Source organism: Neltuma alba, unplaced genomic scaffold, assembly GCF_004799145.2.
Source record: "Neltuma alba isolate B1F8T4 unplaced genomic scaffold, ASM479914v2 tig00011822_pilon, whole genome shotgun sequence".
In the NCBI taxonomy this organism is placed as follows: domain Eukaryota; kingdom Viridiplantae; phylum Streptophyta; class Magnoliopsida; order Fabales; family Fabaceae; genus Neltuma; species Neltuma alba.
Genome location: NW_021636436.1, coordinates 177,904 through 202,791, shown reverse-complemented (window position 1 = coordinate 202,791; position 24,888 = coordinate 177,904). Strand labels below are relative to the sequence as shown.

Here is a 24,888-nt window from a genome sequence, read left to right as displayed (position 1 = left end):
ATTTATTTTACTGTCTGTTTATTGGAATATTAAATCCATACTAGAAAAATAGCAGAGAATATAAATTAGTCTTAAGCAAAATACAAGTCAATAAAGTTAAGTTTTTATTATTTGAAAGTTTGTAAGTAATCACAGTCAGGCCTTTTGTAATTGAGTTTGTATGCCTTGACTTTGATTTGGAATTTGAGAAGTATAAAATAACGTGCGTGTTGATTTCCCAGATGCCCAAGACTTGCAAATTTGATCAGTGCGAGATGTTAAACATGGGAAAACCTTACGCCTTTGCTTTCCTCTTCTTGCTTCATTGCTCCATTTCCTGCTTAGCTTGGACTGAGACAAACATCACTTCAGACAAATATGCACTTCTTGCCCTTAAATTCCATATTACTTCAGATCCATATGATTTCTTAGCTAACTGGTCTGTCTCTTCTTCTCCATGCAATTGGGTTGGTGTCATGTGCAATGCTCGTCATGGAAGGGTACACTCATTGAATCTTGGAGGCATGAAACTTGAAGGCACCATATCTCCGCAATTAGGAAATCTCTCATTCCTTGTTGAACTTAATCTCAGTTACAACAATTTTTATGGTCAAATACCAAAAGAGTTAGCTCGATTGCATAGATTGAAACTACTGACCTTGAGCCATAATCGCTTTTATGGGCAAGCTCCAATGTGGATAGGAGATTTATTTTCACTTGAGCAATTAACTCTTGAAAATAACGACATTGATGGGTTTATTCCCCTATCTCTATTCAATCTATCAAGGTTGGAGGCCTTAGATTTGAATTCTAATTTACTTGAAGGGAACATTCCACTTGAGGTGGGAAGACTTGAGCGTTTGAAGATTCTACGACTTTCAGCTAACAACCTTTCAGGAATTATTCCTCCAACAATTTTCAACTTATCTTCGCTTGAGATTTTGAGTTTGGCTTTTAACAATTTGTCAGGTATGTTTTGTATTATTTTTAATAATTATATTTGTCTTTGGTCTAAGGATTTTATCCTTGAGGAATATAGGTTTGTCTCGATTGTTTTTTATTTATTTTTGGTTTTTTTAATGAATTTTCTTGTTAATTGTTGCCAGCATTTTTATAGTCTTTTTGGAACAAAAAGCCCTTCATGATCATCCAAATTTTGAAACGATTTATACGGTCACGCCATGGGGAATACTGTTATAATATTAGTCTGGATAGATCTAAAGGCTCTTTATCAGATCAGTCTTTGAAAATAAATGTTTGCTGTCCTGTAATTGAAAATTTTTTTGAGGATTTTTCCCCCAGATTCAGTAAGCCTTAAACGAGCATATTAGGATAATCAAAAGCATATCTTAATTTTGTTATTTATTAAAATTATTATTTATAAAGTTTGTAATGTTAACCAAAAAAAAAATGGATGTGTTTTGATTGGAATGATGAAGAGAAGGGCTAATTGACTTTGAATTTTTATTATTAGTCATGCTACCTGCTATTTAATTAACAAATATTTTGTATCTTTTATAGGGAGATTTCCTTCATTTCTTTGGAACATGCCTACTTTGAGAAGGATTATCTTGCACGTTAATCATTTAAGTGGCAATTTGCCAGAAAAAATGTGTCGTCATCTTCCTTTACTTGAACAATTCAGTATTGCTAGGAATCGGTTAGAAGGAAGCATTCTGCAATCAATAAGTAACTGCACATCTTTGACACACTTATATTTGGATAATAATTCATTTACAGGTATATATGCTTATACATGTGATTTCTTGTTAATATTTTTCTCAAAAATGATATTTTTTATTTTTTTTGGTCATTTTATTTATACAAGGTTTTAGAGTTAAATGACTAAAAATATACTGCTTACAGTTAAGGACCAAATTGAGCCTTATATAAAGTTAAAAAATTAAAAATATATTTTAAGGTAATAGGGAAGAGAAAGTAGGGAAAATATATAAATATGAAGAATTGAAGACACATTGTAAATGCTATGGTACTCTAATAATACCAAAGAATATCTCACTCCAACTGTACCCCAAAAAAAATTTACCTTGAGATACTGCCGAGGAAGAATTTAATGCTGAATGTGACATATTATTATATTAATTGGCAATGTACAAAAGAAATATATTTAATTATAAACGTTGCATATTTATTCAAGATTAATTTATTTTCAACCTCGGGAGACTGCAGTTTACGTAAGTACATTGATGGTTAGACAATTTATTTTCTACGTTTCTAACATTCATTTAAGATTGATTAGCATGACACAAATTAAGAATGTTCAAATTGTCTTGTTCTGATCTCAATCACTTTGAGACGGGACAAAATAGTTTGACAGGATGGGACAACCTTGTCCCGGTCCTATCCGGGGCATGTAATTTAAAAAAACAATTTGCAAATAAAGAAAATTACAGGTGCCTTATTACCATTCCTTTTCCATCTCCCTCTCGGCAGTCTCCAGACTCACTCCTCACTCCTGCGACTCCTTCTCGCCAACTCTGCTAATAATTTTTCTAATACCATTCGGCCATTCCTGTCCAGATCTCGGCCTCTCGCGAATTCTCCGGCCTCCAGATTTTGTCACTGTCCGAAGTCCTCCTCACCAGCTCGTGACTCTCCCTGCCGCGGCGTCGTAGCTGGTCTACCATTTTCTTTGGCTAGCTCTGATCTGAGTCATTCATCGTTGTGAAAGCCCTCCTTAATCTCCCCATGAGACTCGCGTTTCGGTCACTCTACCCCTTCGCGTCGAAAATCATAATAATCAGCACCAGAGGCACATTTTTCTGCAGAAATGATCGTCAAAAGTGCAAGTAATAATCTTCGACAGCTCTGAATTCCCTCCTGTAACTTTGCTTTGCTGATTCTCTGATTGCGACGTTTGTCTCCTCAGTCACCCTGTGTCTCCGACGCCAGCTCTGATTAGTCCGTGAGCATGGGTTTGACCTGGTAGTTTCCTTCGAACTTTGACTTGGGATGTGTTTGGGTGACACCCCAAACCATGGTTTGGGGTGTCAATCACCCAAACACCCCCTCTAAAAACCAAAACCATGGTTTTGACTCCAAAACCATGGTTTTGGAAAAAGCAAAAAATTTTTGCTTTTGGAGAAAAAAGGAAAAGTGTGAGAGCCTATATGATATGTATCTTGTTATTTTTTTTATAAACATATTTTTTGATAAACATATTTAATTTTATATTTTATAAATATATATACACATTAATTATTTATTAATTATATTATCTTATGTATTATTAATTATGTTGGTAAAAAATATATTATTAACAATTTTATTCCTTCAAATTAAAATATATCATAAAATCTATTTTTTCTGTAATTATCATATTAACTTATGTCTTTTTTTAGTAATTTGTATATATAAAAAGTGCTTCTGATAACAACTATCCAAACACTCTCACTTCTCAGAATCACTTTTTTACAAAATCTATTCTTCACAGAATCTATTCTCCCCAGAATCTATTCTCCAGAATCACTTTTCCAAACCACGGTTTGGTTTCATCCAAACACACCCTTGATTTGATTTGATTCTTCCATGTTCCAAAAAAAAACGAAAGAATGGACCAGTTAGGAAATTATTTAAATGAAGATCTGGGGAGGGAATTCGACCGGAATGGGCTCTGCTCAGTGTAATTAGTTTTTATGTAACTCGAAGCAAGTGTGCCGAGGTTCAATTAGAGGATGGACATGCGTTTTATGATAGGCTTAGTCCCAAAAAAAAAATCAAGAAGAAATTTAAAACGGGCCCAACAAAAAATAAAAACCCAAAATCTAAAAAGGCAAAACAAAAAAAGAGGGACGGAATGAGACACAGGACAAAAGTCCCGTCCCGTCCCGTGAGTACCCTTAACACAAATGCTAATGTTTTTGGAAAGTGAGATGCATAGTTTCCCTAACCATAATAATAATTGAAAAAAAAAAAACAGAGAGATGCGTGTAGTTTATGTTATAGTATATGTATGTACAATACTCAAACAATATGACCGTCTTTTTTCTTTTTACATTTCCGTTTAGTTTTAAAATCTGATATTACCTGTTCACCAAAGAAAATCTGATATTACCCATTAGTTTCTGTTTTTTCAGGTTTCATACCGAAGGATATAGGTAATCTTGTTAAACTTGAATTCTTAGATTTGGGAACAAACCATTTGAGTGGACCTATTCCTTTTGGTATATTCAACATTTCAACATTGATTAGCTTGCGCCTTGATAGGAATCTCCTCTCTGGCTTTCTCCCATCATATTTAGGAACAAGCCTTCCTAACTTGAAAAAGTTATCTATGGCATTTAATGAGCTTACTGGACACATTCCAAAAAGCATCTCGAATGCTTCAAAACTCACAATATTAGAGTTAGCTGTCAACAAATTTAGCGGAGCCATACCCAATGTTCTTGGGAATTTAAGCAACTTGATTGCACTAAATTTGCCTGCTAATGACTTCAACGGGCTGATTCCTGCTACATTTGGCAAATTAAGAAGTCTTCAATATTTATGTCTCAGCGTCAACAAATTGCAAGGGTTGATTATAAATGAACTTTGCCAACTCAAAAGTTTGAGTGAGTTGTTCCTTGACAACAACATGTTTTCAGGAATGGTTCCAGGATGTCTTGGGAATACTTCCATGCGAAAGTTGGATTTTAGCTCCAACAAATTGATTTCTCATATACCCTCTTCTCTTTGGAGCCTCAAGGATGTCTTGGTCTTAATCTTATCATCCAATGCATTGAGTGGAATAATTTCACTTGAAGTATCAAACTTGAGAGCAATTATCTTGTTGGACTTGTCAAGAAATCAATTTTCAGGTAACATCCCTACAACCATAGGAGGCTTGCAAACTTTGATAAACTTGTCCTTGACCCAAAACAAACTACAAGGGCCCGTTCCTGAATCACTTGGTGGGATGATTAGTTTGGAGTCTATGGATCTTTCTCATAATTATTTGTCTGGTGTGATTCCAAAGTCGTTGGAGTTATTAGTCCATCTCAAATATATTAATCTTTCCTACAACTCATTGCATGGAGAAATTCCACAAGGCGGACCTTTTCAAAATTTTACTGCCAAATCTTTTATAATGAATAAAGATCTTTGTGGAACGTCTCAACTAGAAGTTCCCCCATGTAAGGAAGAAAGCAAGCACATGTCAAATAAATTGATGATGTTGTTAAAATGCATGTTACCTATCATGATTGTCATTTTGGTTGTTTCATGCATTATCTTTATAAGGCAAAAGAGAGATCATGCTAATCACTCAACCAACAGGGATTTAGTAAATTTGGAGACAACAATTAGGATATCATATCATGAGCTTCTACAGGGAACAAATGGATTTGATTTGTGTAATCTTCTTGGTTTTGGAAGTTTTGGATCAGTATACAAAGCAATTCTTTCAAATCAAGAAGTAGTTGCTGTTAAAGTATTTGATTCTAACTTGGAAGAGGCCCTAAGGAGTTTTGATCATGAATGCATTGCTCTATGTAACTTACGGCATCGTAATCTCATTAAGATTATTAGTAGTTGCTCAAATGGTGATTTCAAGTCTCTGATCATGGAATTTATGCCTAATGGAAGTCTTGACAGATGGTTGCATTCTCATAACTATTGCTTAGATATCTTGCAAAGGTTAAATATAATGGTTGATGTGGCAGCTGCATTAGAATATCTTCATCATGGTACTTCTATTCCAGTTGTTCATTGTGACATAAAACCAAGTAATGTTTTATTGGATGAAGATATGGTGGCTCATCTTAGTGATTTTGGTATAGCTAAACTATTAGGTGAAGGACAACTAGAAACTTATACAAAAACATTGGCTACACTTGGCTATATGGCACCAGGTAATAATTTAATAATAATATCTTAGTTTAGTTATTTTAATTTGTTTTTTTATTATTCTATGTAAACTTTTGTATTATTCAACCACTAACTTATATTTTCCATTCCTTCATTTGAATATTTATATCATTTATATAAAAGAAGTGTTTAACCACAAACTTTGTATTCTCTTTTGAAATAGAGTATGGATCAAGAGGAGTGGTTTCTTTAAAAGGAGATGTGTATAGCTATGGTATCTTGCTAATGGAGATGTTTACAAGGAAAAAGCCAACTGATGAAATGTTTGTTGAAGGTCTTGATTTGAAAGATTGGGTTAACAAATCAACGCCACATTCAATCATCCATATTTTAGATGTCGATTTGCTGCATCAAAGGAATCTAAATATCAGCAATGTATTACCACATATGTCATCAATTTTTGAGTTGGCATTAAGTTGTTGCACTGAATCACCTGAAGCACGAATCATGATGACTGATGTTGTGGTGTCATTGAAAAAGACAAGGTCACATTTATGCAAAATTTAGATGCCCTACCAGTTAAATAATCTTCATATGGAAGTTTTAGCTAGCTACTATTTATTTTACCCTTTAGGTGATTTTGTCTATGAAACATGTAATATTTTAAAATGGTGATGATTTATATGTTTGTTATGTTAATATATGAAGCAATGATTAAAAAACCAGATCGGACCGGACGGTTGGACTAGTTGAACGATCAACTGGACTCGTTAACAGCTCAGTTTGGACCAAAAAACCGTTCAGATGGTTGAGTTGAATGGGACCAGAGTTGAGCCGTCATTAAGCCAGAACTCAGAGTTGGACTAGGAACTAGAACGGTTTTTTAGCCTAACTGAAAAGATACTAAAAAATTAAAAAAAAAAAAAAGAAGAAAAATAAAAAAATTGACCCCCTCAAATATCCTAATATATTTGTAGACTATTTATAACCGTATAGTATTATTTTATTGAAAATTTCATATATTGTGGTGTTAAAACTGTGAGTCGTTAGCCTTTTTGTTTCGATGTCTGTTCTATCTTTTAAAACAATATTTTGATTTGAATGAATTAATAATTTTTAATATTATTAAATATTTTAAACATACATAAATTTAAATATATAAGGTTTTAGTCCATTTTCAATGATTTCATTATAATTTTTGATTATTTAAATGCATTTCTAAATTATTTAATAATTTGATATTTTTCATATATATATTAATTATATGTATATAATATTGTTTTAAATTAATTATTACATCACTAGTCTGACCAAACAGTCCGAGTGGTTCGACCAATTGAACCATAACCTGTTGATTTTTTCGGTTTGACTCCTCATCCAGCTTTTAAAATATTGATATGAAGTTTGTACATTTTTCATGTCTTGAGTTATTTTCTTCTTTTTTTTTTCCTTTTTATGCATTACAACTATATTTATCTATTTAAATTGTATTTGATTCATTTAATTTTCTCTTTTAGGAAAATATTGAATAAACTTATGAGAAAATTATCTAGTTTAAATGGGTTTTTTTGTTAAGAAAATGTTAATATTATATTTTTCAATGTTCACTAAAAAAAACAGCAAATTAGCAATGAAATTTAATGATAGAATCTCCATTATTGATCAAAATTAGTGGCAAAATTCAGTTAGCGATAAAAAAATTTTATTACTAATTCCACTGTTACTAATTATTTAGCGATGGATTATTAACAAATTAGTGACAAAATTTTTCTGTCACCAATTCATCATTAAGTAAGGATGATCTACTAACGGAAATCATGTCACAGAATAGTGACATATTTGTGACTAATTAAGGATTGATTAGCGATAGAAATTTTGTCGTAAAATAATGATAAAAAATTTCTATCACTGATCCGTTACTAATATAAATTTAAAATACCACGTGACGATTGTTGCCACCACACCACCTCTTTTTTGTCATGTTGCCATGTGTCCATCATCACGAGCCACTATGTCCATGTCACCAGGGTGGTAATGTGAACTCTTAACCTCCTATATGCATATTGAGATTTTTGTCAGTTGAGATGAGAAGCATTTATAAACTTTTAATGTAAAATTAAAAATATATATAATATTTCGATTGAGAAATACAAATATACATTTCATATATATGCATAAACATATTTTTGTATATAATTTAATATATTATTACATACTTCAATTTAATTTTTGTATTGTAAAAAATAATTATTAATAGTTAATACTTATATTCAAATATTTAATAAAATAGTAAGTATATTATATAAATTACCATATTATTTTTATCTATATTTATAATATTCTTTTTTTTGCTTATATGTAATATATTATTGAAAAATTATCATATATTATATTTTAGTTTTAAAAATAAATATTAAAAATAACTTTTGTATATTTATATTATAATATTTTGTTATGGATTAATAACAGAATGGCGATGGAAATTAGTAATGGAATTACTCCATTACTAATTTTGTCACAAAATATTTTGCGATAGGAGTTAGTGATGGATTAGTGATGAAAATTAGTAGCAAAATTTCTTTTTACAGTAGATTGAATTAGTGACAGAGTAGTGATGAAATTTAGTGACGGGATAAAATTGTATCACTAACCTATCATTAATTTAATGACAGAATAAAATTTTCTCACTAATCTATTACTAATTTAGGGATGAAAATTCTCCATCGCTAAATTTGGTTATTAATTTTGGCAACGGAATTAGTGATGGAATAAAACTTTATTGCCAAAGTTTCTTGTCATTGAAGAATGAGATTCCCCTCCTTTCCTCAAAGGAAAAAAAAAAGATTCAATTTTTTTGAGTTTTTGGGTTTCAAAGAGTCTAGATTATTTAAAGTACAAGTTTTTTTTTTTTTTAAGTTGAGCCTAGAGCATTCACTACTAGTAGAAGTGACTAATCACCTTACCTCATAGATTTCTTGAAGGGTGAATTATAAGTTTTAAAAGAATGGGATTCCTCTCCTTCTATAAAAATGGGATTAAACTTTTATTCTAGTAGAATTTTATTTGTTGGGCTTCATTCTATTATTTTTCCTTTTTCATGCATGCAACCATTCAAATGCTACCAGTCACTCGAAATAACAATACCACCAGCCACACGAAGTACCTAAATTCCCAATTTATCAAACTTGAGAAATAGCATCGATCAAATATGGAGATATGAAGTAAAGAAAGATATTGAAATGAAAATACCAATGAGGTGTCTCAATTTGCTGCTGTAACTAGCATCACTTACTGATACGGGAATGAAGAGCTCAACTAGCATAATCTACACACAAGAATTCGATGGCTCCCGGCTAAGAAGGAACTGAGGAGAGATGGGAATAAGTTCTTTTTATGCTATCTACGGATATCAAGCATAGATAGCTCAAGGAGACTTGAGGAACATATTATCCCCCCCCCCCCCCAAAAAAACCAAAGTAAACAAAAATCTTCTCTTTTCCGTCAAGCTTAAGAATGGAGCGAGAGTTTGTGTGTGGAATATTAGTTTTAACTTATTTTATTTAAAAGTTTAATATTTGTTTTTATTATATGTATGATAGTTTAAAGGATTAATCACAACTATATATAAGCGTGTAGTGGGTCTATCTAAGGTAATTAAAGCTATCTTTGCTGTAAGGAAAAAGTCTAATAATTTGCAACATGTAACACTTTACTTCGTTACACCAGCAGGATTAATTTAAATAGCATTGAACCACTAAACCAAATTTTATCCTGAGAAAATCAAAATTTCTTTTCAAAAATATTTTCCAAACACAAGGTTTGATCGTACTTAAAGAATGAGATTGTCTAAAAAGTTTCAATCTTTTCAAATTTACCTTCAATGAACCGTGTATGGTGGTTCAACTTTATAATAAACCTTGATTAAAATCTTACAATATAATATATGACCCAGGTTCAAATTCAATAAAATAGGAACCAATAATCTCTTTCATAACTACTTTATAACTTTATCTAGTTAGTCATAACCTTGTAGGGCTTAAGCTTTTGATGCCCCGAGTTGTAGCCTATTTAAAAGAGTGTTAACAAGCGCACTCACACACACATATATATAACCTTATACACACATGAATACCATCACCGTTGATGGCACTTATCTACGACGCAGCTATTAACTTCCTATTGCTCATGGAGGGAACACACACACTCATATTTATATATACATGCAAGCAAATATAACTTTTCAAGAAGATATATTTTTCTATAACCTATTTATATATTAAGGATCTATGCAAAATATAAGTAGGTGTTCCTACTTCTTCTACCTTCCTTCTTCTTCAATCAAAATACTCGTCCTTAGAGCTATCGGCTTTAAATATATATTATGAAAGAAAAGCAGGATGAGATTCCAAAGGCTTCCCGTAATAATAAATTCTATTATATAATCATGCAAGATCGTGACTAAGTATGCAAAATGTAACATTCTAGATTTTGGACCTAAAAGTATCAAAATTAGTCCAAAATAGGCAAGCTACTAGACTCATTTTGGCATGAGTTCCAAAAGTTCCCTGGAAAAACAAAAAGATTCCCATGGACTAAATTATAAAATAAGAGTTTTCTAGAATCATGAAACAAGCAGGTTAGAGACTCTGATAAAGTTTTGAGGGTTCGAGTGTGGCAATTGGAGATTATTAAGGGCAAAAGGTTATGTTGAGAACCTCAATAAGATGATTCCTAATGCTAAAACCAAGTAGGGACCAAAAGTTTCAGGCTGAAAAGGGTTATGACAGAAATTGCACCTAAAAATTCTAGAAAAATCCTAAATTTTTGTAGAAAAATGCGAAATGAGGTTTTGAGGCCCATATGGGGTTGAAAATGATGACAATACCCCCGCAGGAAATTGATGAAATTCTTAGGGTGTTGGCAAATTATGAATATTAGCCAAAATTAAATTATTTAAAATATGACAAAGGTTGACAGGAGTATAAGTCAAAGTCAAAAGACTCCCCTAAAGAGTAATGGCTAAGTATAGTAAGTCGAGTAAGGGTACCAGTCTATATCCTAATAGAGAAACAGAATGACAACCTAAGCCTCAATTGATTAATGTTAGGTGCTTGACTAGAATGGCACATAGTAGAGGTATTTGAATGATCTATACCTACTGTGTAATATGGCCAGTTGATGACCAGTATATGACCATAGGAATGAATGGTCAAGAGATGAGAGAAGTTAGAATGAGTAAAAGTTAGACATTATTCCTTGAGGATAAATATTGAGAGAAATAGGTGAGATGCTGTCCAAATGTGTTTAAGCCATGCGAAAGATTATTTGATGTTAGATTAGTGATTAAGAGGAAGAAAGGAGTTGTAATCAAGTGGTTTTGTAATAAAATTGGAAAGAATCCAACTTTTCTTATGTTGTGTAATATTTTAGCCAGATCTAAGGTTCTTTATAGGGTTGGATTTTGATGATTTTGATATTTTCAATGTGTTTTATGGGGTAAAAGTAAGAAATCAAGTTTGGAAGTATTAGAATTGAAAATGAAATTTTTGCCTAAAACCCTATATGTCTCAGCCAAGGCTTGTTCATGAGGAAGGAGTTAGGTTTTGTTTAATTTGAGCTTGAAAATGGATTCTAAATGAAAAATTATATGGGAATAGTATGTGGAGTTTATTTTAAAAAAATTGGAAAGCAAGCTCAAAAGTTATAAGTTAATGTGGTTTAAAAAGAACAAAATGTCGATGTTGATTGTGAACATGGCTCTAATGAGTGAGTGACAATGTGCGCTAATGTATTTAGAGCCCTGAGACATCAAGGAAGATGAATGGACAAGGTTGACTAAACAACATAAATGGGTGGAGGCAAAGAGAGCAAGAGGGAGCAAAAGAGAAACCTTAAAAACACAAAGTAATGAACTTACCCTTATTGTGTGTTTGATATATATATGCTTGAGTGTTGATGTTGCTTAATGATAATTTAGAATATGAAATATTAAATGTTGTTGTTCTATTTCATGTATGTTCTATGGCCATGTGTGAATAAAATATTGAGTACTAAAACATGTCATTTTATAAGCATGAAAGTATGAGATCAAGCATGTCATCTACTTAGCATTTGTTTTGCATACATATGGGTAATATTTTTTATTGAGATTCTTCTAAATCTCACTCTCCCTTAACCAACCTAAATAGCTGTTAATAAATAAGCAAAAGGATATATGAAGTGGAAGAAAGGAAAAGAGAAAAAGAATTGAGGAAATGTATTACATTACATTATGTAATTTGTATATCAGTGTATGACATTAATATGCCATTAATGATATGTAGTGATGAATGATGAGAATGACATATTCAATTGAGTATAATGATACTTGAGAATGAATTAGGCAATATGAAATGATTGCATGCAAGGAAATAAATATTTATGGATTATTAATACAAGCAAGGCGATATGCTATCCCTATCTAAGCCATGAATTTGTGATCGAATAGAAGTGAGGCAAATGATTGAATCTGCCTAGGAAATTTGATGTGCTTAACACATCTCGAGCTTTAAAACAAGTGGTAAATCACTTAAAATAGATGTGTGTCTTAAGAAATATGATTGCTCAAAGTTATGGCAGAAAAACTAAAAAATACAGTTTTTGCCAAATAAACAGTACACTTACATAAATTAACTATATTTAAGCCCATATTTATATTTTTTTCATGCAGAGAATTAAAATAGTTTTAAATAGAGACTTGAATCATCTCAATACAATTTTTATTTAATTAGTTATGAATTTTTAAAATTAGACTAAAAATCTGAAATTTAATAGTGAATAGTACCCGAATAATTTAATTTCAAATTTTTAATTTACGGGCTTATTTTGTGATCTACTTGAACTGTAACACTTTTAGACGTGTACTAAAGAGGGTTTAAAGAAGGATGTTTAACGAAACAAGCCACAGAGAAACAAAACCTTGCAAGTTGTGCTATAAAGGAAAATATATGCAAAAATCAGATAGACAAGCTGGAATAACTAATGTGCAAATTAATGGTAGAGACTATCCCATGTTTATCAGTTACACATGGCTGTGGCTAAATAATCCATGCAATGATTTTACCGTATACAAAATAAATATATAGAGGAGTTTATCTCGATTTTCATAAAGTACTTTAAAAAACACTTCTCCTAGTTCCCATAAGACCCCCTAAGCTTAATTACAGCATAACGGCTCAAAGAGACATGCATTAGTTAAAGTACAATCATAAGATAGGAAATATCTGCTACTTAGTACGCTTTCTTCCAAAACAAACATTAATATCCTCTTTTTTGGTGTTTCTTTGGTGAGCTTGGACAATAGTCAAAACCTAACATTTATATATTCACATAAGCGCAGGTTGACACTTGATCCATTTATAACTTATAGCTTAAACAACTCCTCTCAAATCCCAACTTATTCAACCTCTGCCCTTACGAAAGTGGTTGTTCATCATGGACAAAATAAAATATTTATGTATTATATTTAAAAACTTTATTGAAATGTCTTCCCTTTCTCAATCTTCCAGTCTACACACACACATATTTCAATGGAATAAGTAATCTTCTCAGAAACCCAAGCTATAGTTTATTAACTTAGCTCTTTTGCTTCATTCTTATTTCATATAACTTATTCTCCTGCCATTACCCTTTTTAAGTTTATCAAAACCATTTCTATTCTTGAAATCATTCATTAATAATCAATTTATTCCAATTTCAATCACATAGAGTTTGAACCATTTAAAATCCTTCTAAAACATTATCTTAATCATCATGTTTCTACTTTGATTTCTTTAAAACCTTGGTTATTCTTGTCCTTCGGTTTTAAATTTATTTCTAGTTTTATTTTGTTTGAGTCACCATATCACCATTTCTAAACATAACCTATCCATTTGAAATGGTTATTATACATCTAGAATCATTCAACAACAAACTTAATTTTATTTTTAGCTTCTAATCCCAAACATCATTATACAAAATCCTTTAATCACATATAATGCTTCCTTTTATCTTCACAAACTCTAACTCACGTCCTTCATATGGGCTAACAAGTAGAGACACTTGTTCCATGTAATTTTCTTGTTTCTTTTTCAAGACTTCAAACATTAAGTTTCCTTTAATCCCTCGGCTAAGCGTACTTCGATGTCCATTAACCTTGTATTTCAATTTTACTATCACCCTTTAATATCTTCTAAGGATCTCCAATAGCTTAAGATCAATAAACTTCTAAACAACTCAATTACCTCTCTCATGTACGGAACATTTAGTATTATATTATTGAGATCTTTAGGTAACTTTGTAACAACTACGGTTGCTCAATTAACATCCAACAACTCCATAATTTCCATTAATCATTTTAGCTCTTCAACAACATATGTGTCCATGTATTTTAGGTATCTATGATTCATTACAGTACAATTTGCTGCTTAACTTCTTTTATTTCTCACATCCTTGACAATTTTTCAATTCCCTTTCTCCACTAGACATTGTAAAGAAATCTTTAGACCTGTCCTATACCTGATTTGGTAGTTTTGGGACACTTGTTTTTAGTGATAGAATCGTAAAACCTCGACCAACTTTCAGCTTGTAATCTCCAAATTCCAAATTCATCACAGAGGAGCTTTAACATACCTACTTATTTAATAGACTATATGACAATATTAGACAAGTTTTAGCTTCTAAAATTTTGAGCACCTAACTATCTTTTGCTACCACTAAGCTAACTTAACTATATATGTATATTTAATCATCACACAACATATAGAGATAAACCATCCACTTCTATTAACATCTTATATAGGATTTCTTATCTTTTTACTCCCAAGATCATAATCAAGCCATTTGGAAATATGTAAGTCCATTCTTTAATTTTAATCTCCTTCACAATTCAAACAATCCTTCTCTTAATTCTAAAATAAATGCTTCTAATCTAATTAACATCTCATAAAACTCACAGTGAGCTTCACAGCAGCACACACGTAGAAATGTGTGTGTGTGTGTATAGTCATAGTACTTCATTTTTCTCTTTCAAATCCCATAGCACTCGAATATAGTCCCCTGTTCCAGCAGAATTTAACGCCTTATTAAGCCAGAAAATGACACCCCTGGTTCTTAGAACAACACCAACAATCATCATTAAACAACATTATATATATGCATTTACATCCTCACATATGCCTGTACCCATGGCTTCATCCTCACTTAAAATTGATTTTATAATGGAGCAACATTCCCTCCTTTTAACCCATCAATACCTGACACCATCATCAACCCAAACAACATACAAATAAGGAAAGTGTATGTATACACACAGCATCCCTCCATCAGTTCCTCAAACCTGATGAATATCCCAGTGTACCAGAAATATCATGTCTATTTTAGCATTCACAAACTAGCAAATCAAGACGCCACTTCCGTGAGTCCTTTAACTCCTGTTTCGGCTTGAAGGACCTGAACAAACAGTGATATTATCAACAGACAACCTAAAAAAACATGCTCCGTAACCATCGAACCATCATTCCATCAAGCTTGCATTGCTCTTGTCTTCTTACATTTCAACATTTTCTCTTGCTAGAATCCAACTTTCCATCATCATCAACACCCCAATTACTTACTAGTCTAGGAAAATGTAGATGGGAGGAGGTTTAGGAGGCTCAATTTGGTCGAAATCTCCGGTTGAATGCAAGAGAACAACCTCCGGTCACCTTGTCCGGTCACTTCTTCACCCGTTCAGTTTCTCTCTTTCCTCTCGGCTCCCTCTTTCAACACTCTCTTTTTGGTTATGTTACAGATGGAAATAAGGAGGGAGAGGGTTGAGTTGGCTGTTTGTATGGGTATCAATGTGGGAAATGACCATTGTACTCTTCCTTCTTTCCTTGTTTCCCATTCTACCCCTTTCTTCTATTTTTCTAAAATGTAAAATGAAGGGAAAATGACCAAAAAATGACTATTGAAATTTGAAATGACAAAATGGGCATGTGAATATATGAAATGACTAAATGGGCATGAGATATCAATATGGAATTTTGACAATTCGGTAGGAAGACTAAAATACCCCTGACACATATTTGGAGCTAATTTCACTACTCCGATAATAATAATGACAACATTTCTAATGTGAATTACAATTTTTATAACGAGAGCTACCATTTTGCTATTGCTATTTGCAATTCTTTTCTTTCAAACCCAAATAACATGTATTTGGAATCAATTTCACTATCCTGGTAATGATAATAACAACATTTATAATGTGAATTACAACTTTTTTAATAAGAGTTACCATATCGCTATTTCTATTTGCAATTTGTTTCTTTCAAATCCAAATAACATGTATTTAGAGCCAATTTCACTATCCTAATAATGATGATGACAATATTTGTAATGTGAATTACAACTTTTGTAATGAGAATTACCATTTCGCTATTACCATTTACAACTCGTTTCTTTCAAACCCAAATAACATGTATTTGGAGCTAATTTCACTATCCTGGTAATGATAATGACAATATTTGTAATGTGAATTACAACTTTCGTACTGAGAGTTACTACCTGTTCATGTCTTCAGAGAGATTCAAGGGTATTTTATTCTTTCTACCAAATTGTCAAAATTCCAAATTGATGCCTCATGCCCATTTAGTCATTTTATATATTCACATGCCCATTTTGTGATTTCAAATTTCAACACTCATTTTTTGGTCATTTTTCCTAAAATGAATCCATAAATTACATCTTGATATCTTACATGAATTTTCCTTCTCCATTAGTTTTTTTTTATCTATAAAATAATTTCTCTAAAACTTTCAAGTCAAAAATTAACTCTTAATTATTTTTCGTAAATTTTCTAAGAAAATGGCCCTTAATTCCATAAATTAATCCTTAACACATTATAAGGATTCTATGCCTTAATTATCTTTCCTAACTCATAAAATAATTATCCTAAAATTCTTCGCTCAAAAATAATTCTCTAGCTTTTTTTTTTGAATTTTCAGGTAAATAAGCCTCTTTAACTCCAAAATTAACTTTAAAATTATTTAATTAATTTTTGGGGAATATGTAAAATTAATATTTCATAATTTTTTGTAATTTTATTATGCATTAACTAATTCCAATAATTACTTTTTTTCCTCTTGAAGCCTTAAAATTCAAGATGTTAGACAACACATCCATTTCAATCATCTCTTAGCAGATATCACACATAAGACTACTTTCAAAGATTTAATTATTATCAAAATAAAGCGATTCAACACTAACCACTAACCAATGTAAAATTATAGAAAATATAAACTCTAACCTAGATTATTGTTCGCATTACAAGTACACGAGTCGTGACAACTAGTAAAGAAATAAGACAAATATTGCTCTCATAAGGATTTGGTTTTAAAACTTGGTCAAATATTAATTATCATACTTTCATCTAATTTGAGTTACATATACACACACATGTATATATATAGAGTGAGGGTGTAAGCGAGGGTGTAACGACCTTGAAACTTTAATAATAAATTAAGTAATACTTATATTAATTATTATAGCTTGATTACATAAAAAGTCTTGGATATAAGGTTGCTAGGGAGACCAGAAGCTTCAGGTTAAAATCCTAGTCTTATTTAAAGGAGAATTTGTTTTTGTTATCTCTAAGAAATTACATTAAGTACCCTTGTTAATTTTGGGGGGGGGGGGGAAGAGATTTTTTTTGTTTTTTTTTTTCAATGCCTTCAGTTCAGCGAGAGAGGAGAGAGATCGAGAGAATGGCCCTGGAACTTTAAACCCTAACCTCTTAACTATTCTTCCTTTAGCTCATCGCTCCTCCCACTATTTCTTGCTGTCGAAGTTGCCGTAGCAGATATGACCGTTGTGATTCTTTGCTTGCTTCGATTCTATGTTTTCCAGCTTCGCTATGCCATTTTTCTCCCATGTTTTGTTCAATTTTCAGTGGTTTGAAGGATTGGAGTTTGACTTTTCTTCCTCCAGCGTGACTGTTAATGCGATCTCTGTCTTCCTCCCCTCTAATTTCTTAGTTTGCTGCTGTGTGTTGGTAATGGAGATGAGTTAATACTCTTGCCTTATTCCGCTATTTTGATTTAGTGTTCGGGTATTTGATGGGTTGTGAAAAGTTTTGGCTTGTCGGAGCTATTGTGAAGTTTATTAAGGCTGGAATTGTGGATTAATATGATAGGTGATCTTGTTTAATTATTGATGCGTGTATGGGGTTTGTAAAAAATGTATAGGAGAAAGGTTTGCTTGGAAGCTATGATTTTGACTATTGAATTGAACGGAGATGTTTGTTTGGTGGACTAGTTTGGATGCATACATGATGTTTGATGGATTGGGTGATTGACAACAGTGGTGAATTGTGGTTTACGAGGCGAGTGGTTTGAAGATTCTAGAAAATGAAGTTGGTCTCCACGTAACCGGCTGATTAAACAAACAAACAAACAACAAGCCTTATCCCACTAGGTAGGGTCGGCTACATGAATCACACGACGTCATTGTGCTCTGTCAACAACCCAATCCTTAGATATGTTGTTGATTAGGAGGTCTCGTTCAATGACCTCATTCAGCGTTCTTCTCGGTCTTCCCCTGCCTCTTTTTATGGGACTCCATCTTGTTTGATCCACCCTTCTCACTGGGGCCTCCAAAGGCCTTCTCTGCACATGTCCAAACCATCTTAAGCGATTTTCAACCATTTTCTCTTGGATAGGTGCCATACCGACTCTTGTCCTGATCTTTTCATTTCGAATCCTATCTTTTCTTGTATGACTACACATCTATCTCAACATCCTCAGTTCTGCTACTCCGACTTTGTGCTCTTGTTTTCTCTTTATTGCCCAACATTCACTACCATACATCATAGCTGGTCTTATAGCAGTCCGATAAAATTTTCCTTTAAGTTTCTCAGGTACCTTCTTATCGCAAATAACTCCGGTAGCTTTCTTCCACTTTAACCAGCCAGCTTGTATTCTATGAGAAATGTCTCCATCAATTTCCCCATCCTCCTGTATAATGGATCCTAGGTATTTAAACTTTGATACTTGAGAAATAATTTGCTCTCCCATCCTCACCTCCAAATCCCTATTACCTTGCCTCCCTCCAAAATCACAATGCATATATTCTGTTTTGTTCCTACTCAAACGGAAACCTTTCGACTCCAAAGTCCTTCTTCATAACTCCAAACTAGTGTTAATCTCTTCTTTTGATTCCGCCATAAGAACTATATCATCCGCGAAGAGCATGGACTTAGGGATTCTTTCTTGAACAGGTTTAGTTAGAACATCCAGAACAATGTTGAACAAGTACGGACTCAGAGAGAATCCCTGATGTAGGCCAATCTTAATAGGGAAGTCCTTTGTCTCCCCCCAAGCATCCTTACACTGGTAGTTACCGCCTTATACATATCTTGTATGATTTTGATATACGCAACCCGTACACCTTTCTTTTCCAAAACCTTCCACAATACTTCTCTTGGCACACGATCATAAGCCTTTTCCAGGTCAATAAAAACCATATGTAAATCTCTTCTTTTACTTCTATATCTCTCTTTTAACCGGCTGATTAAAGTTCAGCTTAAAATATTTGATTTATCATTTAAGGACCAAGTTAAATTTCTCTCATGTCCTTTGGGTTTAAATTGACGAGGATGATGATGTTGGGTAAGTTAAATTATGAGTTAATATTGTCCTATGTTGAAAATGGCAACCAATTCAATAAATTTTGGTGTGATGGACTAAAATTGTGTTGCCCCTCCTATAAAAATTATTGGAGTTTAGGAATCAAAATGGTGTTTTCCAGTGGTTAAAAATTTTATTTCTAAATACAGGGCAACGAAATGTGTTGACATGTTCTAATTCCTGTTTGAAAGAGAATTCGATATCATAGAAGAAAGGCTTGGTTCCTTTGACTGTTGGGTAGCTGCGCATTGCGTACATATTAGTATATTATACGCTTAACACTGAAATTTTTGTAGCCGACATTAACACAGTAGAATCTGCAACCCTGTACGGCTTTACTTTTGAACAAAAACTCACTCTGCGAACAATCTGGTAATGTCGAATTAACATGGTGGCATCTTAAGCTATCTTAGGCTATCAAATTGCCTGTGAGAAGATGGCCCAACGGTGATACATTGTAGAAATTTGTGGGCGCGCGTGCTTCCATGTCTTTACATTACACAAGAAATATAAATTTTATAGACAACATATTATAAATGTAAATTTTTTAAATTTAGTCATCATTTATCAATGTTTGAGATCTCTATTGATTCTGGTTCAAGTTTATTTGTAAACTAATATTTTCAAAGCCGTGGGATCCATACATGCAACATATCCCACTAGACTTGGCAAGGTTGATCTCCACGGTGGAACATTCATAATTCGACGACTGCATCTAAGGTTCAAAGGCTGATGCCGGAGCAGCCACCAATTGATTCCAAACACCCAAAGTGAAACATATTGTAGATGTACAGTTGCCTCATGGAGCTAAATGGCCTAACTTGAAGATGGACTTACCAATACATGGGCATAACAGCAAAGTGAGAGCCAAGTACATTACCTAAGATATGTAAAATCTAGAATGTCAGATAAAAACAAGCCAAACTACCTAAATCTTCACTCTCATTGGAAGGCGGAACCCAAATTTTGTCAAGGGGAATTCAAGAAGGGATGATAATGGATTTAGCTTGGATCCATGCAACCTCAGATTCTCCTTTCGTATTAACCAATTGTTTGTTCATCGAAATCGCAAAGTGTATACAATTTATCATAGTCATGCATGCATATCTTCAATGATAGACAAAAGATAACAACCCATGATGCGGCAAACAGATATTTGCATTCTCAAATTTTTCACAAGAGTTGACCCCACAAACTAACAATGTTAAGAAGCTAGACTCTAGTTCAAATGGGACACCAATGAGATATTAATTCCCACATGTCAAAACCTATGTAGTTAGAATGGGCATGCTATATAGATGAAAGGTCTTCATATATTGTCTTGATACCTGGCCTCTCAGAAACAGACCGAATGCATCTTAGGGCTATTCCTAGGAAATCCTTCATTCCCTTTTCTGCAGTTGGATTTCCCATTTCTGGCATCAACGCAGCATCAAAACATTCTGATCCTCGACCTTCTGCCACCCGCAACCTCACCCAATCAGTCATATCAACACCTCCATCCTCACCAGATATCACATCACCAGCGCATCTTCCAGTTAAAAGTTCCAAGAGTATCACTCCAAAAGCATAAACATCTGATTTAAAGGAGGGTGTTGGCTTTTTGGAAGCAGCTAACTCTGGTGCACGATATCCCAAAACCCCAGCATCAAGAATCTGTTCGGTAGTACCTGCCTGAGTCATAAGCCGGTGAAGGCAATAATCAGCAACTCTTGCATTCAAATCGGGTGTATCTAACAGCACATTTGTTGCCTTGAGGTTCCCATGAGGAACAGCGCGATCAAAGTGGAGATAGTTCAGGCCACGTGCTACATCAACTGCTATCTTCAGTCTCTGGGCCCAGGTTAACGGTGGGCCTTTTCTTCCTGGTCGATCTAGTTTCATAATATTTATGTAGAGTAAGTTAAAATAATGATGAATGATGAAGACCAATTATACGCTAAGAATAAGATGGATGATATTTGATGGAAAAGTGAATTTCTGGACCAGCAAAACGGATGTGCAAAAAAGAACTAACATATGAACGTACAAAGGCACAAGCAACACAAAATTTGCTCGCAAAATTAGCAAGCTCCTTTCAATTGCTAACGAGCTGAGACATCATATTTAGCAAATCTTACTCAGCTAGTACAGATGAAGCTTTCACAATTTCAGTGGAATTTGTTTCAAAATTGAAGAACAGTAATTTTATTTGTTATATGCATTCTTATAGTGAATTCCGTTTTCAGGACACAATTTTACCGTGCAAGCCATGTGTTAATAGGTATCATGTCCATGGCCAATTATGACCGATATCAACTAGTTTTAGTCTACCAAATTATCACTTTCCTAGCCTTTAAAGGATCTTATCTATTCCTTACCCAAGTTTCCTAAACTGTTTACTTTCATATGCATGGGTCTAATTATATTGCCAAGGAAGGAGCATTAACATTACCATAAAGAAAAGTTGCAAGACTTCCAGGAGAAATGTAGTCTGAAAGAATAAGCTTCTCATGCTGCGTAGGACCCCAATAATATCCTCTCAGTCCCACAACATTTGGATGCCTGATGTTTGAAAACTTTTTAGCCTCTTTAGCAAATTCTTTCCTCTGTTTAGCCACTCCTTCTCTCAACCACTTCACTCTCAGCAACAAGCCATTCTCTAGAGTAGCCTTGTAAGAAGTTCCATGACTGCTTCTCCCCAAAACCTCAGCAGGGGCCCTTGACAGCTCCTCGGGGGTCAACGTTATTGCATCATCAAGAAAATGCAGCTCGCCTATTAACTTATCAGGTGATCTCACATCAAGTCTTGCAAAATTTTCAGCAGTGAATGAATCACCAGACCCTGGTGACCAGGAGAAGTGGCTGTTTTTTGATGGGGACATAGCAGTGGCTGCCAATTTTTCATCTGGGCTGATTATCTCTGAAGACGATCCTTTCCTTGAGGTCACAAGATCCTCAGCTGATACAACCAAAGCACCACCCCTATCTGTTGCACGGCCTGTGCCAGGTAAGTTTTGTTGAGCACGCCCATGTATGTCCTTACTAGCAGCATATTCTGGTGGAGATCTTGAAATGCGTATGTAATGTATGAAGATTGCAAGCAGGATTACTATGAATAGCGCAACCACAGATGATACTATAATTATTACTTTAATGATAGTGCTCATAGGCTGCTTCTTTGAACCTTCAGCAGGCATATTGGTTGATCCAGGAGGACCATTTGGGTAACGTAACCTAGCATTCCCAGGATAGAAAGAAGAACTGGGGAACTTCCTAAGATTTTCTGGGACAATACCAGACAGATCATTGTATGAAGCATTAAAGTTTTCTAGTCCCTTTGGCAGGTCAGTTGGTAATGGACCTGTAAAATGATTATCTGATATATCCAACGAATCCAATGAACTCATGCCAATGGCAGTTGGAAGAGAGCCAGAAAAATTATTTCCAGCAATATTGAGTACTTTCAGGCCAGTTAATGATCCAAAAATTTCAGGAAAGTACCCGTTAAATTGGTTGTGAGAAAGATCAAGAATCTGAAGATCAGATTCACCAGGGGAAGATGATAAATTAATGCCACCTGAAATGAAATTATTTTCAAGATGAAGCTCTTGCAAAGTTGGCATAGCAAGCAGCTTATCAGGAAGCTGTCCATCTAACTCGTTGGAACTAACATCGAGCACTCTCAGCTTCGGATACTGCATTAAGACTCTGGGGAGGAAGCCACTAAGAGCATTATGGGAGAAGTTCAGATAATTCAGTCGTAAAAACTGAGGAGTTTTCTCAGGAATGGGCCCTGTCAAATGATTTCTACTGAGATCAAGAAATTCTATATTTCCCCATTTTACCATCCTGGATAGATTCCCTTCTAGTTTGTTATTTGAAAGATCAAGAACCGCACAGCTCCCTGTTAGAAGTGGCAGCTCACCAGTGAAACCATTTGATGAGAGATTCAAAGAGCGCAATGTTGTTGATGTGATCAACCCTATTGACCCTGTGACAAAATTTCAATGAGATGAGTGGCAATCCTAGCAATGGACTGTCCAGAGATGGCAGTGCCCACCAGTTTTGAAAGTAAAATATCATAGATTAATTATTTAAAATGAAGGAACAAGTAGAACTTGTATATCTACCTGAGAGGTTGTTGGCACTCAAATCAAGTTCGGTTATAACCAAAGGGTCTCCCTTGAGCAGGCCAGTTGGAAGAAATCCTGAAAATCTGTTGTTGCTAAGCCTGAGGACTTGGAGATCATAGACAAATTCAAATTCAGGCAGTTCTCCTGACAATTGATTGTAGCTAAGATCCAACACCTTCAGGTCTTCAAAAAGTGGCTGCTCACCTTCACTATCTAACAATCCAATCAGCTGGTTGTGGCTTAAATTCAAATACTTGATACTTTCAGAGATTCGGGGTAGAAACCTCTGCTGCCGGGAGTTAGAACTCACTAACATGTTATCACTAAAATCAACATAACTGGCACTTGTTAAAAGCATAAACTTAATATCTAGTTGATCATCAAGCATATTTCCATGCAAGTCAACCTTTTCAAGAGCAGACATCAGATCAAAGCCTTTGGGAATCTTTCCAGTGAAGCTGTTATGAGACAAATTGAGAGATACCAGGCTATTCAGCTTAGTCAAAGAAGCTGGCAGTGTTCCAGAAAAGGAGTTACGGCTCAAGTCCAAAGATTGGATTGATGACATCCCCGCAATTGAGACAGGAATTGGACCAGAGAAATTGTTCCCTGCCAATGACAAGTTCAGTAAGCTAGCTAGCTTACCGATTCCCTGTGGTATGGATGAAGAGAAAAGGTTATTGGACACATCTAGAAATTGAAGACTTCTGAAGTCTGCTATGTTGTCAGGGAGTCTTCCTGATATGGAATTGTTGGACAAAGAAAGCCTGACAAGCTTTGTGAGGTTTGAAAAAACACTCAAGTCTGCCTCAGCAGAGAGACCCAGGCTATCTAGGACAACCCCAGCAACATTACCACCATTACACAGAACTCCATTCCATGAAGATGGGCATCCATTAAAGTCAATGGATTCTTCATTCCAGGAATTGAGGACATAACCAGTAGGGTCATGCTTGATGCCTTTCTTAAATTCCAACAATGCTAAGATGTCCTGCGAAGGAAGCTGTCCCATGACAGAGAAGAAAGATAAGGATAAAACCAAAAGACTAAAGAGCTTCATTTTCTCCAATAAATGACGTAATGCCAACTCAGATATAGTTCAAGGTTCTTGTTCAAACAGATATCTTGCTTCAAGACCCACTATCTCCCTGGACAAATTAGATGCCAGGGTACCTTCTTCCACTATAATGAGGAAGCGCCAATGGTTATAGAAGCAATCTCAACCTCGTAAAAGAAGATTAATGAGCCGTGGAGCTCAAATCCACACACTAAGTCAAACACTTCTTTACAGTCGAAACAAAAGA

General features: G+C 34.1%; 2 protein-coding genes across 2 annotated transcripts; one reads left to right on the top strand and one right to left on the bottom strand.

Annotated features, from left to right (window-relative positions):
* Positions 1-263: 263 nt before the first annotated feature.
* Positions 264-2,615, top strand: LOC114718236 (probable LRR receptor-like serine/threonine-protein kinase At3g47570). The gene is made up of 2 exons (XM_028903500.1): positions 264-948; positions 2,521-2,615. Exons 1-2 carry the CDS (start codon positions 264-266, stop codon positions 2,613-2,615), a joined length of 780 nt encoding a protein of 259 aa, XP_028759333.1.
* Positions 2,616-20,617: 18,002 nt separating this feature from the next.
* LOC114718241 (LRR receptor-like serine/threonine-protein kinase GHR1) lies at positions 20,618-24,888 on the bottom strand. Its single transcript, XM_028903504.1, has 3 exons — positions 23,582-24,888; positions 21,904-23,442; positions 20,618-21,343 (listed from the first exon to the last, which is right to left on the bottom strand). The coding sequence occupies exons 1-3, from the start codon at positions 24,642-24,644 to the stop codon at positions 20,760-20,762; spliced, it is 3,186 nt and encodes a 1,061-aa protein (XP_028759337.1). The 5' UTR covers positions 24,645-24,888; the 3' UTR covers positions 20,618-20,759.

Excerpts from the sequence above, each read along its gene's own strand:
- LOC114718236 (XM_028903500.1), top strand. The coding sequence starts at position 264 with ATGGGAAAACCTTACGCCTTTGCTTTCCTCTTCTTGCTTCATTGCTCC. Across the intron at positions 949-2,520 it reads GGCTTTTAACAATTTGTCAG|ATCTCGGCCTCTCGCGAATT; the intron begins GTATGTTTTGTA and ends ATTCCTGTCCAG.
- LOC114718241 (XM_028903504.1), bottom strand. The coding sequence starts at position 24,644 with ATGAAGCTCTTTAGTCTTTTGGTTTTATCCTTATCTTTCTTCTCTGTC. Across the intron at positions 23,443-23,581 it reads GAGTGCCAACAACCTCTCAG|GGTCAATAGGGTTGATCACA; the intron begins GTAGATATACAA and ends ATTTTGTCACAG. Across the intron at positions 21,344-21,903 it reads TCTTGCAACTTTTCTTTATG|ATCGACCAGGAAGAAAAGGC; the intron begins GTAATGTTAATG and ends TTATGAAACTAG.